Source organism: Columba livia, chromosome 11, assembly GCF_036013475.1.
Source record: "Columba livia isolate bColLiv1 breed racing homer chromosome 11, bColLiv1.pat.W.v2, whole genome shotgun sequence".
In the NCBI taxonomy this organism is placed as follows: domain Eukaryota; kingdom Metazoa; phylum Chordata; class Aves; order Columbiformes; family Columbidae; genus Columba; species Columba livia.
In genome coordinates, this window is record NC_088612.1 from 18,638,168 (window position 1) to 18,651,972 (window position 13,805).

The 13,805-nt window shown below is 38.4% G+C and overlaps 1 protein-coding gene across 5 annotated transcripts in view; it reads right to left on the reverse strand.

The window, feature by feature from the left end:
- The window catches only part of TMEM266 (transmembrane protein 266), an 85,888-nt gene that overhangs the window by 49,291 nt on the left and 22,792 nt on the right, over positions 1-13,805 (reverse strand). For 2 of the 5 annotated variants that reach the window (XM_065076224.1, XM_005515459.3), the window contains exons 2-4: positions 13,034-13,133; positions 11,878-11,983; positions 9,481-9,669 (exon numbers count right to left, since the gene is read on the reverse strand). In XM_065076224.1, the coding sequence (XP_064932296.1) occupies positions 9,481-9,669; positions 11,878-11,891 (203 nt within the window). In that variant the 5' untranslated portion in view covers positions 11,892-11,983; positions 13,034-13,133. Of the gene's footprint in view, positions 1-9,480; positions 9,670-11,877; positions 11,984-13,033; positions 13,134-13,805 lie in introns of those variants that run through there. The other 3 variants (XM_065076223.1, XM_065076222.1, XM_065076225.1) reach the window with 2 other exon arrangements.

Below are 13,805 nucleotides of genomic sequence, written 5' to 3' on the forward strand. Positions count from 1 at the left end.
TGTTTTCTTAGAGTTTTCTAAAAGTAATGCTAGGGAATAGTCCTCTTTAAATAAGACAGTTCTTAGTTCTAATCTCTCTACATTTATCTTCCCTTTTCCAAGAAGACCCGTTTTGCCAGCATTTTAATACTGCAGGGCAGTGTTCACTCTTTTGTATTCCCAGAATGATCAGTAGAGGGCCTAAGAACATTTCTTTAAAAGCTCTACGTAGTCAACATTTTTAAATCTACCTAATGTACCACTAAGAATAAATCAACTGTGATACTCGGCACACATTACATACAGCCACAATAATCATTACTCAAGCTAATCATTACTTACAGAATGCTAAAGAACGTGGAGTTATTCTATCTGTGCAATACTAATATTGCACTGATTCCAAAAAGCTTGTGAATGAAACTAACAGCTTATGATTGGAAAAGCAATCAACTTAACAGGTCAAGTGCAGATCACCAGATTCACACCTAGATATCACTCATAAAATATATAAATTCATTTCAAAGACACAAAAGTGTGTGAAATTTAAGCACTAAAAAACCACCTCCAGCTTCACATCTTAATTGATTTGTTCAACAGGTGTCCTGTGAAAGGACAGTGCCTGGCCTCTTGGCCTCACTGTCTAGCAGACCTCTTCCTAGAGCTCCTCCAAGTCCTCCGAATCCACCGACCTTAACGATCATGCTGTGCTCTAACAGGAGCACTGGATGTTTGCTTTCCTGGGTGCTGTTCAGCTACATCACTCATTCCCTGCTACTTCTGCACTACTGTAGAGTCCTGGTCTTGCCTTTGGTTGCTGCTTTTTGGTTTGCTGGGGTTATTTTTGCTGTTGTTATTATTTTGGTCTTTTTTGTTACTGTTTTGTTTTTCACTTCTTACCTCTTGTAAAAGATAAATAATAAAAGGAACTATAATCCAACTAGAAATACATTTTAGATAAAACTGTTGACATGCTAACCATACTGACTCCTAAGACACAAATCCCTCATCTTCTTCAACCCTGTAACATGTTTTAGTAGAGTAGTATCTCTCCTTGCTGATGTGTAAGGGCTCATGCATTCAACAGATGAGAAAAACAAATCCCTACCAGAATTACTGTGGGTTTCAATTTACCTTCCAAGTCCTGGACATTTCCCCTGCAATACTGCAAAGCTATACTAAGTTTAAAGCTCAGATTAGAAACTCAGCTATAAAGACCTTTCAAAACAATAGAAGTTAATTTATACAGCTTGTAAACTTATGAAGAGATTACATACTAACCATATACAAGTAAAACACTTTTCCCCTCACTCCAGACAAAAAGTGTCCTATTTTGTTCAGAGAACAGTATGACTTCTTTTGGTGTCCTGACCATGTTCTCTGTGGATGCCATGCACAATATAGATACAAATTACACTGAGGGTGGTGAGAGCCTGGCCCAGGTTGCCCAGAGAGGTGGTGGATGAACCATCCCTGGAGACATCCCAGGCCAGGCTGGACGGGGCTCTGATCAACCTGAGCTGGTGAAGATGTCTCTGCTCATGGCAGAGGTTGAACTAGATGAGCTTTGAAGGTCCTTTCCAACCCAAACTGTTCTATGATTCTACAAAGTAAAGTATAACCGAGTACAACTTTACTGCGAGACTTCAAACAGACTCATTAGGTACCTCAGTTACTCTGTTGCTACAACAGGAATACTATTTACCTTTTTTACAATGCCTGGATGATGTAAATAAACGTACTAGCATGGGAATTTCTTGGCTGATAGTGATACAGGGATGTAAAGTTTTGTTATGAGGCATTAAAATATATTTAGTGGAATTTTACCAGGGGTAATTATTTTTAAAGATACTTTCACACATGGCTTTGTGGAAAAACAATCTGTCATCATCACTGCTAGTTTTGCTAATAAACAGCTTGGAAAAAAGAACATAAGGCAAAACTGGGAAAGGTTTAACATTTATTTGGTAAGGAACCACTACAAACAATTTTTTTCAAGCTGTTAACAGCTGTCACTGTTTCTATTTTCTGGTCTTGCAAACAAACACCCCAAAACCTGCATCATACCTTATCCTGCCTTTTTTTTTTTTGGCTAATAAGCAAGTGTTTGCATCTCACAAGATGGCTATGATCAGCAAACAGAAGGATGGATGAGATCCAAATCACTATCTGAAGAAGCAGGAAGGCCATGGTCAGGAAGTGCCAGGAACACTGAAAGGCCAAGTAACAGCACAAAATCTGGCTGAGACAAACCAGACAGCAGAGCCTCGCAGCAGGCGACAGGGAGCAGCTGGAGGCCTTGAGCAGCTCCAAGGAGCAGACGAGTTCCGCACCCCTTGCCTGGACTTCTCCTACAAGCTTAATTTAACTACAGGAGTTTAAATATTGAGAGAATCCCCATCCTTTTTTCCCCTAAAAGTTTCACTATTTCTAAGCCCATTACACTTGGAAGACTGCTGCAAATCTCTGGTGCTCAAATGGCAAGAAAGATTCCCTCAGTTTTCTGCCTAAACTCACACATGGCCAGTTTATAAATATTTGCTCTTGTGCCAATATTGTTCTTTAGCTTGATTAGTTCTTTTCCCTTGCTGGCATTTTGTCCATGATGCATTTATACACAGCAATGGCATCCCCTCCTTTAACTGAATTAATGCCCATGCTTTATGTAAAACAGACACTCAGTTTCTATAACTGAGTAGTCCCTTCTGCATGTGAATTTAGACAACTGGAGCGGTACATAATATTTTGGATATTTATTTAATTGCATGAATGCTTCTGGGCTCTACTTGAAGTACCTTATGCTTTCTGGATCATTTGTGCCCTCTTTATAAGTGTATATCACACTGCTTGCTCACAGACATCCTGTGATTACCGGGTATATTACTCCTCACATTAGAAAATTGCTTATTGGGCTTTTCCTTTTTATGCTAAGGTCTTCAGCAAAATATTAATATCATGCTCCGAAGCAACCCTTAAGAAACATAAGAACAGCCATACCAGATTAGAACAAAGGCTTAGTATCTTGTCTCCAATAGTGGCTGTAAGCAGATGTCTCAAGATGAGTAAAAACACAGCAAACATACAATACTTCGCCTTAAAACTCTCACAGCATTCGACTATTTTCAACTTGGTGACTTCCTGAGAGATGTGGTTTCTCAGATTCTACTTAGTAACCCTCAGTGAATTTGTCTTCCACAAACTTGTCCCACCTCCCTCTAAGGCTAGATAAGCTATCAGCAGCCACACATCCTTTAGGAAGTAGTTCTGTGCATCTACTGTCCTCTGTGCAAAGAGCAACAACCTCTTTTTGTTTGTTTTGAACTTGATCTTAATCTCTTAATGTACCCTAGCACCTGTATTGGGAGCTGTGTGGGGGTGCCAAACCTTTTTTTAACCTCTGTGTCCCGGGTTTTGTAATCTCAAAGCTCCCATCAGCCTCCTCTTCTCAGGCAGAAGGACCATACCTTACAAAGGAACCTCCAATGGAAGTTGTATCACTTCTTTAATCACTGCTTTCCTTTGAATATTTTCCAGTTCCATTATATCTGCCATATCCTTTTTGAGAGAGAGCAGAACTACACTCACATTCAAGACATGGGAAAAGCTTGGATATATAGACAGGCACAACAATGCCTTCTCTTTTATCCTCTGCTCCTTTCCTAATGAATCCTAACATCTGATTTGCATTTAGACTGCTGCTCAGTATTTAGCTGACCTTTTCAGGGACACTCCTTCCAGACTAATATAGCTTTTTTCCAAATTTCTCCTTTGTCTTATTGCTTATCCATCTTTCAATTTTTGCACCAAGCCTTATCTTCTCCAACTTCAACAATTCATTCCAGCCTTAAGCCAGATAAATTAGACCCATGTCACTTCCACTCTCCAATAAAGAGCTTTGCAAACAGTGGACTGTGGGCTACATCTACTACAGTTCTACCCACAAAAAGTGCCCAGGAAAAGCAAGTTCTGTTGGAAAAAAATAGAGAAATATCTACAAGCCAAAGAAGTCTGAAAAACCACTGAGCTAAAAAGATTTATTTTTTTTCTTTTTACTTATACTAGCACTCCCTCTGCCAATTGGTGCTACTGATAAAAAACATTAGAGGGACACGCTCAGAGTATTTAGGTACTAGGATAAACACAGTAATGAGCTATTCCAGAAAACAATATTTACAAAGATAAATACTTAAAAGGATCTGTACAGAAAAAGAAGTTTCTAAAGCACTGAACATCCCTGTAACATAGCCCAAAATTTCATGTATTCACCCCACAGGTTCTGTCGTGCTGAATGCTCATTTTCTGCTGCAGTGCAGTTCTTAGTTTTGGACCAGAGCACTGCGAGTAGCAGTGATACAGTACTGCACAAAGAACAAATCAGCTCCACAGTCTCATTCACTGTATTTTGCTATTAAGATTTTACACCATCTTTCTTGATTCAGACTGTGGTTGGCAGCTAAAAATAAAGTAACTTTTGTAAATACAAGGAGTTTGTTCCCTACAGGAAATAGTCCCGTCCTCCAAAACCTTTGCACTTCATCTGGAGCTTGGACCTCATTATTCACCATGTATCAACATGATGTGCTCCAGGATCTCCATGAGGTGCACAGAACTTTTCAGAAAAGGGAGGGTTCCTTAATTATGCTGCCAGATAAAGACAAGAAAAGCAGAAAACAAGAGAAATATGAGAACGTCATCCAATTGAGTTCTTTTAGTTAAAGCACCTTTAAGCTTTGTAGAAAACACAAGTAAAATATCTCAAAGAGATCAAAATAAAAAGTGAAAGATGAATAAAAAAATCAGAAATAATGGCATCCACTTGATGCAATTTCAGAAGACAGACTGAAGGAACAGACATCCTTTTCTCCCAGGATGGGTGAATACATTCATCAGTGAAGGCTTGCAACCAATTTAAAATGAAAAGCTCATCGCTCTGTACATCTCTGTTCTCTGTTCAGTTTTGGTTTTCCTTCCTTTTAATTTCTCTCTATCCCTTCCTACAGCTTTAATTTTTCAGATATTCCTACTGTTTAATGCACTGCCTAGCTGTGACCAAACAAATCTAAGGCTACGAACAGATGATCATAAATGATTAAATTACAACGGCATGACTATTTACAGCTAATGTCAAGTGAGTCACATTAACCGCATGAACTCCCAACCTTTACAGCTCTCGATGTAAAACACAGTATTTGAAAGCACCTTCATGTTCCATATTTAACATATGAAAATTCAAGAGCTGCAATCTAAAACAAACACAACAAATAATTTAAAGTTGGTGTATCTCTCTCCCTGTGTTCCCACCCCCATTAAACACAGATCTTTACCTAACCACATATCCAAAAAAAGAAAAAACAATCCAACCTGTTGTGCAACTGTCTGTAAATTCTTTTATAACTCATTACAAACAATACGTTTTAACTGGAACTTAAGGAAGACAGAGGAAGGGGAGCTTTTCCCTACTCCTGCTTGTCTTTAACACACATGTACCACTTCCTGCATATTGTTAATTTTCCAACTATTCCACCTCATTTTTATTGGTCACTGATGCAAAAACAGAAGAGAGAAAGTCATTTTTGGAAAACAGAATACTTGATTAGAAAAAAAGAAGTTAAGAGTGACTCTTAAAGCTAATATTAACATTTTAAAATCTCCTTAGCTTTCTGGGTGATTAGTCTCCTTAAAGAAATGTTTACATATTCTTTTCATGCAAACCTAGTTCAATGCAGACACAGCCTCTCCAATAAATTCACAGACATGAAGAAAATCAGCAACTTTGCAGCTGCTTTTTGTACACAAGTATTACCTAACCTGTTACAGATATGTTAGAAGTGTACACCACATGATCTCCTTTGCATCCAAGGTACATTTTTTGATTAAATTTATTTCTCATATACATGTCTCCAGCCTATGTCTCAATCATTTCTGCAATGTTTAAGCACAGTGCACAGCAGCGATATCTAAGGGTGATTCTAACAAGCGAACTGCAAGGCAGATCAGCAGCACTAATAAGCAATGAACATCACACTCATGTCATCATCACTCACGTGATTTATGAGTGAGAATATTTGCAATGCAGATTCCATCCAACTTAACCAATTTCCATCATGTCAATCTTTGTACTTTCCCTGTTTGAGAAGTCTACAGAGGGAAGTTTTGCTCAACCAGCATTAGAAGACAACACATTTTGTGCTTTGCTTGAAGGTTTCTGGGAGAGCAGAAAGGTTTTTCTTGCCTGATTACCCTTTCACTACTCACAGGTGTACTTCGGGGACAGGCTTAATGCACCGTCTAATCTGCAGTCCTTTCTTTGTTGCTTAGCACAGCAATCAGCATTGTAAACTGAATTTCTGACAAAAACCGCTCAAACTGTCCACAAAATTCCTTCAACACTGACGGATAGGAACTGATTACCCTGAGCATTTTATAGGATAGAGCAAAGACCTATCAAACACCATAAAATAATATTTCTTTTCCAGTATCTTTAAAGCCATGTGAATGTCAGTTCACATATGGTTTGTCTAACAAAAGACAGACCATCATTTTCCTTTCTCTTTGCTTTTCCTTTTATTTTTTTTTTCATTTCTCATGGGAGAGATAGCTAGTCTGTTGCCATCTGAGAGCTTCCAGGCACAAAAACAGGGCTGAGCTATGACCCACCTAGTGCTGGTTGCCTATTAATATCAGGTTTATTGAGAGAAACATTATCTCAGACAAAACAAAAAGCTCCCCTAGTTAGCAAACAGGTTCAATTTGTGCTTGTGCTCGGACGCTGAACACCTTCTGGCCTTAATGAAGGAAGTAAGAGGAAAGCCTGGGGGTGCACACAGCCAGGCCATTAAACCATTCATCTCTAGTCTGATGTCTTTCTTGTTGCTCTGTGCATAGAGATGGAGACTTACTAGTGATGAAGTGTGACAACCCACATCAGGAACTAGGAACTGTGGACAATTGCATTCAAAACCACAAGGTCATGGACAGATGCAGCTTTTAACAACCCAGTGTTTTCCAAGCAAAGGGCTGTGCCAGACCTTCCTGCTGCAGAGCCTTGCACTAAGAACGACTACAACTCGCCTAGATCAGCTACAGATCTGGTACAACAAAGCCATACAGAATATATGCAGGTCATACAGGTTGGCACCTTCCTTGAAATTCTCAGGGAAAAGTATACAAATGGTAGCACTTGGAGTCTGTGGCAAAGGGAGACTGACTGCCATAGAGAGGAAAATGAGTCTCACATCTCCTTCTAGTATGCTCTGGTATTACCAGCGTCTTCTGGTATCTCCACCTGCAACCTATATGGAAGCACTGGGGTAACAGAGCTTCACAGTTACGAATATGGATGCTGGCAGAAACTACAGGACTTTGACATTTTCTGCCACCTCCTGTGCTGCCCTTCCCACATCAATCTCTTCATATGTGAGGGAGATATAACTAGCAGTTTCTGTACCAAACTGATCTGACCCATCCTATCTCCTTGCTCAGGTGGAAAACAGTCACATTCTATCAAGGCCATGAAAAAGAAATTACACCACATTCATAAAACCAGACATATTCCAAAACAAGGCATGAGGTGTTATGGGGACCCCATTTCACTCTCGCTGCTGGGTTTCTTGAGCTCACCTCTGCTCCTAAATATCAGCGAGCATTGGTTGAGATCATTGCTTCTGAAAGGCAGAAGCTGCCGTTCTCACAAGTCAGATGTAGTCCTGGGACTCAGCTGAACATCCTCAGACAGAATGCACTGAGACGTACAAACTAAAGCTCTGAATTTTCTTCAGAGAATCCTCTCTACAGCTGGGAGGTCTGGATGGCATCTGCTTATTTGTATTCAGACTGATAAAGCCACAAAAGAAGTCTGTGAAGCAACAGATCTCTGCTGAGGAAAATAATGACAAGTCTATTTCCACGTTTAAAACTGCAAAGCTGCTCAAATGGTTACAATGAGAGGTCTGTGCACTTTGACACAGTGAAGAATTGTTTCAGATCACAAAAATCTAAAAAACATGTATTTCAACTAAACCAGTATTTACTTGGCATCAAAATAGCCTGAGGGTTACACCTGCACACTCAAATTAATTTTCAAGTGCCTCTTTCGCTATGCAGGGTGTTTTATGTTACAGTTGTACCATACTTATATAACCTACTTGAAACATATTTCCCCTTGTTTGGAGTAACAACTTTCTGGAGATGTCTCATAAAGTCCAATTTGGAAAGAAATTAAAGCCAAGAGCCTTCCCCACATACTGCTTCCTGACTACCATACAGAATACCTGCTGAGCAGAGATCAAGCAGGTTTCTCTGCTGATTCCTGAGCACAGGTTAATACACGTTCAGCTCTTAATAAATGAAGGCTTGTATAATGCTTTTTAATGTCTTCATCAATGAGAGGTCTATATGACTTACTGTGAAGTGCTTCTAGATGGATCTTACTGACAGTGGAGTACAGATGTGTTCAGTGCAACAGTAATCACAGAATCAGAGGGTCTAGGCACAAACACTCAACTAATCTCTGTTCCAAGGGATGTTAAACTATAGTGTTGCCATTCCTGACAAATGCATCTTCTTAAAGACATCTAGTGATTGCTACTCTGTTCTCCTCCTCCCCATACACACCAGAAATTCACTATCCTATCATTATTCTCTTCTTTGCTGCAATTCAAGCTTTTTACTTCCTGTCCTAACATCATGGAGACGGATAACAGGCTGTTCTCTTCCTTACCGAAGTCTCTTATAAGCTCCTCTGAAAGTCTCTTCCTCACGTGAAACACAAACAGTTTTTTCAATCAGTACTCCATGGCAGGTTTTGTGAGCCTCTGACCATTCTCATTGCCTTCCCTTCAGATTCTCTCCAGTTGACCCAAATCTTTCATAAAAAATTTACTACTGCTGTCCACCTACCGCCACTTCAAGCCTACCAGGCATAAGGATGACTTCTAATGTCCTGTAGGACAACACTGCTATGTAATCTGATTCTGGCTTATGTTTGGGCAAACGTTATAAACAGATTAAGATATTCTATTCCAATAAAACTGGAACAGTTGTTCTATGAAAACAGTAGTAATACGCATATATACATTACCAAAGCCAATGTTCTCACATAAGCAAACTACTCCATTGAAATTATTCTGTGAAAAGTACACTACCTGTCTAGGAATCAGCAGCACAAGTCATTATCTCTGTCAGGATATATACAACTACGTACAAGAATCACAGTAGCCATTCCTCTGTTATCCTGAAACACCTTTCACAAAGAGGTTTCAGCAGGGCTATTCTGCTGGTCTGACAGGCCAGATGCTTGGTCCAGTTGTCCCTGAGTGTCAAGAGCCCCAAACCAGCACAGATTAGTTATACTAGAAAAAGTCACTTCCATCTTGTGACAATGGTTTTAACCAAGAGTCTGAGGACAACTGGCTGCACTTTTTGAACTTGGGGTTTTCTTTTTTACAGGCCATGAAATTCCTATAACCTAAAACTATAAAACAAAATGCTGCCTTTTGTACTTACCCTTCTCTTTGGTACTCCTCATCCAAATTTGACAAAAGCTGGGACCCAGCCACAGACAGATCAAGGGCAGCTAAAGGTAGATCTCGATAAGCAAAATTAACAAGCTGTACAGGAGCAATGCTTTTGGTCTCTTCTTCCACTTGTTGTGAAATTATCTCAACTTCTGAAACACCGCCCTCTATTGTAGGCCTGAAAACATAATAAGCAAAATGAAAACCCCTCTCTCTCTCTACACACACATGACACATAAACAAATATAAATAAGTTAAAAAGCAACCAAGTGAAAATAAGCTACAGACAAGAATTTCACAGAGTCCTAAAAAGGCAGCAACTTCAAAGGCCTTTGCAAGGTCATTGAGGGAGGTGTCCTCATTCGGGGGACAGACCAAATCTCGCCAAACTTGTCTTTTGTAAATCCCACTGTAATCAACAGAAACCTCACAGACAAGGAAGAACAGCATTTCACTCTATTGAGTCTGTTTCAAAAGTACTAAATATAATGGGATGTGTTATAAACAAACAAACAATTATGGAAACAATATGTGAACCCCAAAGCAATACATTGGTGCAAAACCAAAGATGGCATGTAACTATGACAACTAAAACCTCACTGCTTTGTAAATTAGATCAGTGAGCAATCAACAGCTAAGCTTATTAATCATTATAGACAGATCAACTGTTAATTAATGGATGCAGCTTGACCTCTCCTCAACTGTGAGCCAATATTCAAATAGTCTTGATGGGTGGTGACTTTGTTTCATTCAACTAGAAAGGATTATTCTGTTACAAGTTATTTCAACATAATATTGAAAGGAGAAAAAGGATTCAGAAGAATTATGGACTCTTCTATAAAGATTACCTTACCTATATTTTGTACAGCTTCTAAATCTGAACACGTATTCTTCTACCACCCCACTAACATTAATGGGAACTCCATGCAGGTAAAAGCAGAGGTTGTCTATGTATATGTCTTCCACATTTACAAGAAGATACTTATCTAGAAACCCAAACTTTGTCGGTTAGCATATTATCCAGTGCATGTGAAGGATTAATTCATTGTAAAAGAGAGCTTGCGTGCCAACCCCCAGCAGGGACTGATCCTTCACAGTACCCAGTTAAAGCTGCTTGCTCCATTTTGTTCAGAGTAACTGCACACATAAACTTCTTTAGCTTTTATCCAGGGGAGCTTGTTAACTTCTGAAGAAATCTCAGGCTACTTGTCAGAGGTTTTCAGCAGTGGGTGTGAAGATATACTTTTTCCTCAGGGATATAGTGAAGAAGTGCTTAGCACCCAACCATCCTCTGGTATTTGACTGTAAAAGCTGCATTGGTGATTTTGTTTTAAAGAAGCTTATTAAAATCTTCCAGCTATTCAAGCAACCTGAATAACAGTTGACTATTTTTCTAGAAAAAGAATAACTTGGAAGGGTTCTTAACTCAGATAACTTGTAAGTCCAATGATGTGGGTGAAGGAACTAAATATCTATGTGGTAGCGAAAGATTCTGTTGGTAAAAGCCTGACTGTTAGACTAATTCTTTCAGACAGAAAACATTATTTCTAAATTAAAAGAAGCTAACTGCTGCCAGTGTTACACAAGAAAGGAACTTATAAACTGGAAAATGTTGTTATATCTCAAGTATTTGGCAGGGAAATGCAACCGTGTCATGCTATGGCAGAAAGCAGAGGTAAAAGGAAATACTATCTGAACAACCTAAAGGATTATTTTATTCTTTGTCTAACTAATAAAGGAAAGTAATGAGATTCTTTCATCTCAACAGAACTGTATTCCTCTGTAAACAATCTGAAAGCAGAAGCCCAGAGGGAGGAGCTAACTTTAGCAAGAAATGTCTTTCTTTGATTTTCACCTTTAGTTGCATCCTGTGGACATTGACAAGTCCAAGCTGGCTCAGTTTTGCATGAAAGGGCATACAACGATCCAATTTCCAGTATTATAAAGGAAAAAGGAAATAGGTTAGTGCAGCCTTCCCTCTCCCAAAATTATTTACCTTCTGTATTCTTAGACAGACTAAATGACAGACATTATCTGACTTGGCTGAAAAGAAAACCAGACAAACCAACAGACTAGTGTTCACAAAGAGCTTTGGGACAGGTTTGGTGGGAGGAAAGAAAAAAGAAAAGAAAGAGAAAAGGCAAATGGATCTAACAGCCACTGGCTGTTAGTAACACATCAGATATGCTTACAGCATTCATGATTGTTCTGCTAATTCACACTCTGTAGACAACTCACTAAATCCTACTACTTACTCTTCAAAATACCAACTTTTCCTTCCAGTAATGCTGAAAAAACCCTCTTGATGTCACATCATTCTCCTAAAGGTCACAACCTGTTTCCTTCTATTTAAAATAAGTTATAGCTATGCTCACAAGGTACTTACTGAGAATTGGTCATGTTGGAGGATGCAACTGAATCCGCAATGGTTCCAGTATTTAACTAATTGCAGCTGCTCTGCACAGGAGTTCTAGCCTTCCAAGATTAGGTCTCTGTGAGAAACAAAACAAAGTTATCAAAAAAACAGCTGAAAGAACTTCAAAGGGCTGCATTGATGTTTGATGTTATGTTGTGAGTTTGCCTAATAATTTTATTTCTCCCCATGATTCCTTTTCAAAGTAGTTTTATTCCAGGCTAATTCCTCTGTATTATGTAATCTGTAAAGTTACAGTGCATTTACTTATACACATGGGCACCTGCTCATATATACACTTCTATAAGAACACAGGCCTTGCTTGAAACCACTAGATTCTTGACAAAGATAACCAAGATCAGAGCAGGGAGCTCAGAGCCTCAGGAGTGCAAATTCTATTGGAAGACAACCATGGTTTTTTGTTTGTTTGTTTTACAATTTAATATACTTAATAGAGATGAATATTAGCTTTGTCAACAAAGTTTTGTTCTCCATTTTCCAAACTGAACTGTGTTCCTGACTTCCTTTGCTACTTTAGAAACTTTCTTCCAAGCATTAATTCATGTTGTCAAACATTCTGCATGGGCTGTTATAAAGATGATATTTTGATCAACAAAACCCATTAACACATTTGGAAACTGCACCACATTTGCTTGTAGCAAAACACTTCATTTGTGTTGTACCTGGACCAACACATGGCAACCAGAATGGAAGAGGACAAGCTTATGAGAATGAAACCTAGTAATACACTGGTTTTGGTAGCTGGAAAAATACAATATCAAGTGGAGAATACCATAAAAGAAACAAAAATTCCTAGAAAAAGCTATCATGAGAGACTTTGTAAAGCCACTATCAAGGTTACATGCTAAATAATTTTTTAAAGTAACATAAAAATATACTCTTATTTTAACTAAACAGAAATAGGAATTTGTAAAGCAGAGTATTACTGACAATAACACACAACAAATTCATTATAAGAAAAAATTCTTCTTATACCAGACTTTATACTAGAGTCACTTACAGGCTGAATTGTTACTATCAGTTAAGTATTTACAGCGGGGACACATAGATGTGGCAATAGTATGACCCTTAAGAATCACTTGATACCAAATAATAAAATTGAACTTACATCTTTTGTAGAGCCATTTCCAAGGCTTTATTTCATGTCTTGTAACCTATTATAACATAAAATGTAGTCAACGCATTCTCAGACTTTCCAGATAATGTGCCTGGGTATGCAAAAAGAAAGGGTCTACACTGTGATCAACCTCCTCAGGTAGATAAGTCAGCCAAAAGCAATTTAATTATTGATATGAAGAAAAGAAAAATTACTGACGTTAAAACAGAAAAATACACATCTTTCAGAATACACACTCCATTTATCTGTAACCTTGCAATACTTCTCAAGTCAGAGTAAGAAGCCAACTTTTATCAGATAAACCTTCCTTTGATACAGCAGAGACTTGATTCCAACATCCATTCAATATCAATGGGAGTCTCTTCCCTGGCTTTCCTAGTCCTTGAATTATTTTATTTATTATAGCCATAAGTTATCAAAATACTGAAACATTTGCCTAAAATTTTGCATGTTTAAATCACATACTGAAGAGATTTGGTGAATCTGTACCTATGATAGCAATTGTTACACCTATCAGCACAACAAAACTAAAATACAACTATGAGCCTCATTAGCTCCCTAACATCTTGCTTGGGGTTGACATTTTACAACATTTTGCAAAAAAAAAAAAAAAAAAGAAAATGAAAAATGTTACCCAAATCACTTGTGCTAAGCACTTAGTCTAAGAAAACAGTAAAAGCATGAGGCACACTGCATCTGCCTTGTGAGACTGAGGAAATGAATAATCCTGCTATACCTGCATTTGCAGGCCTAGAGAATAAAA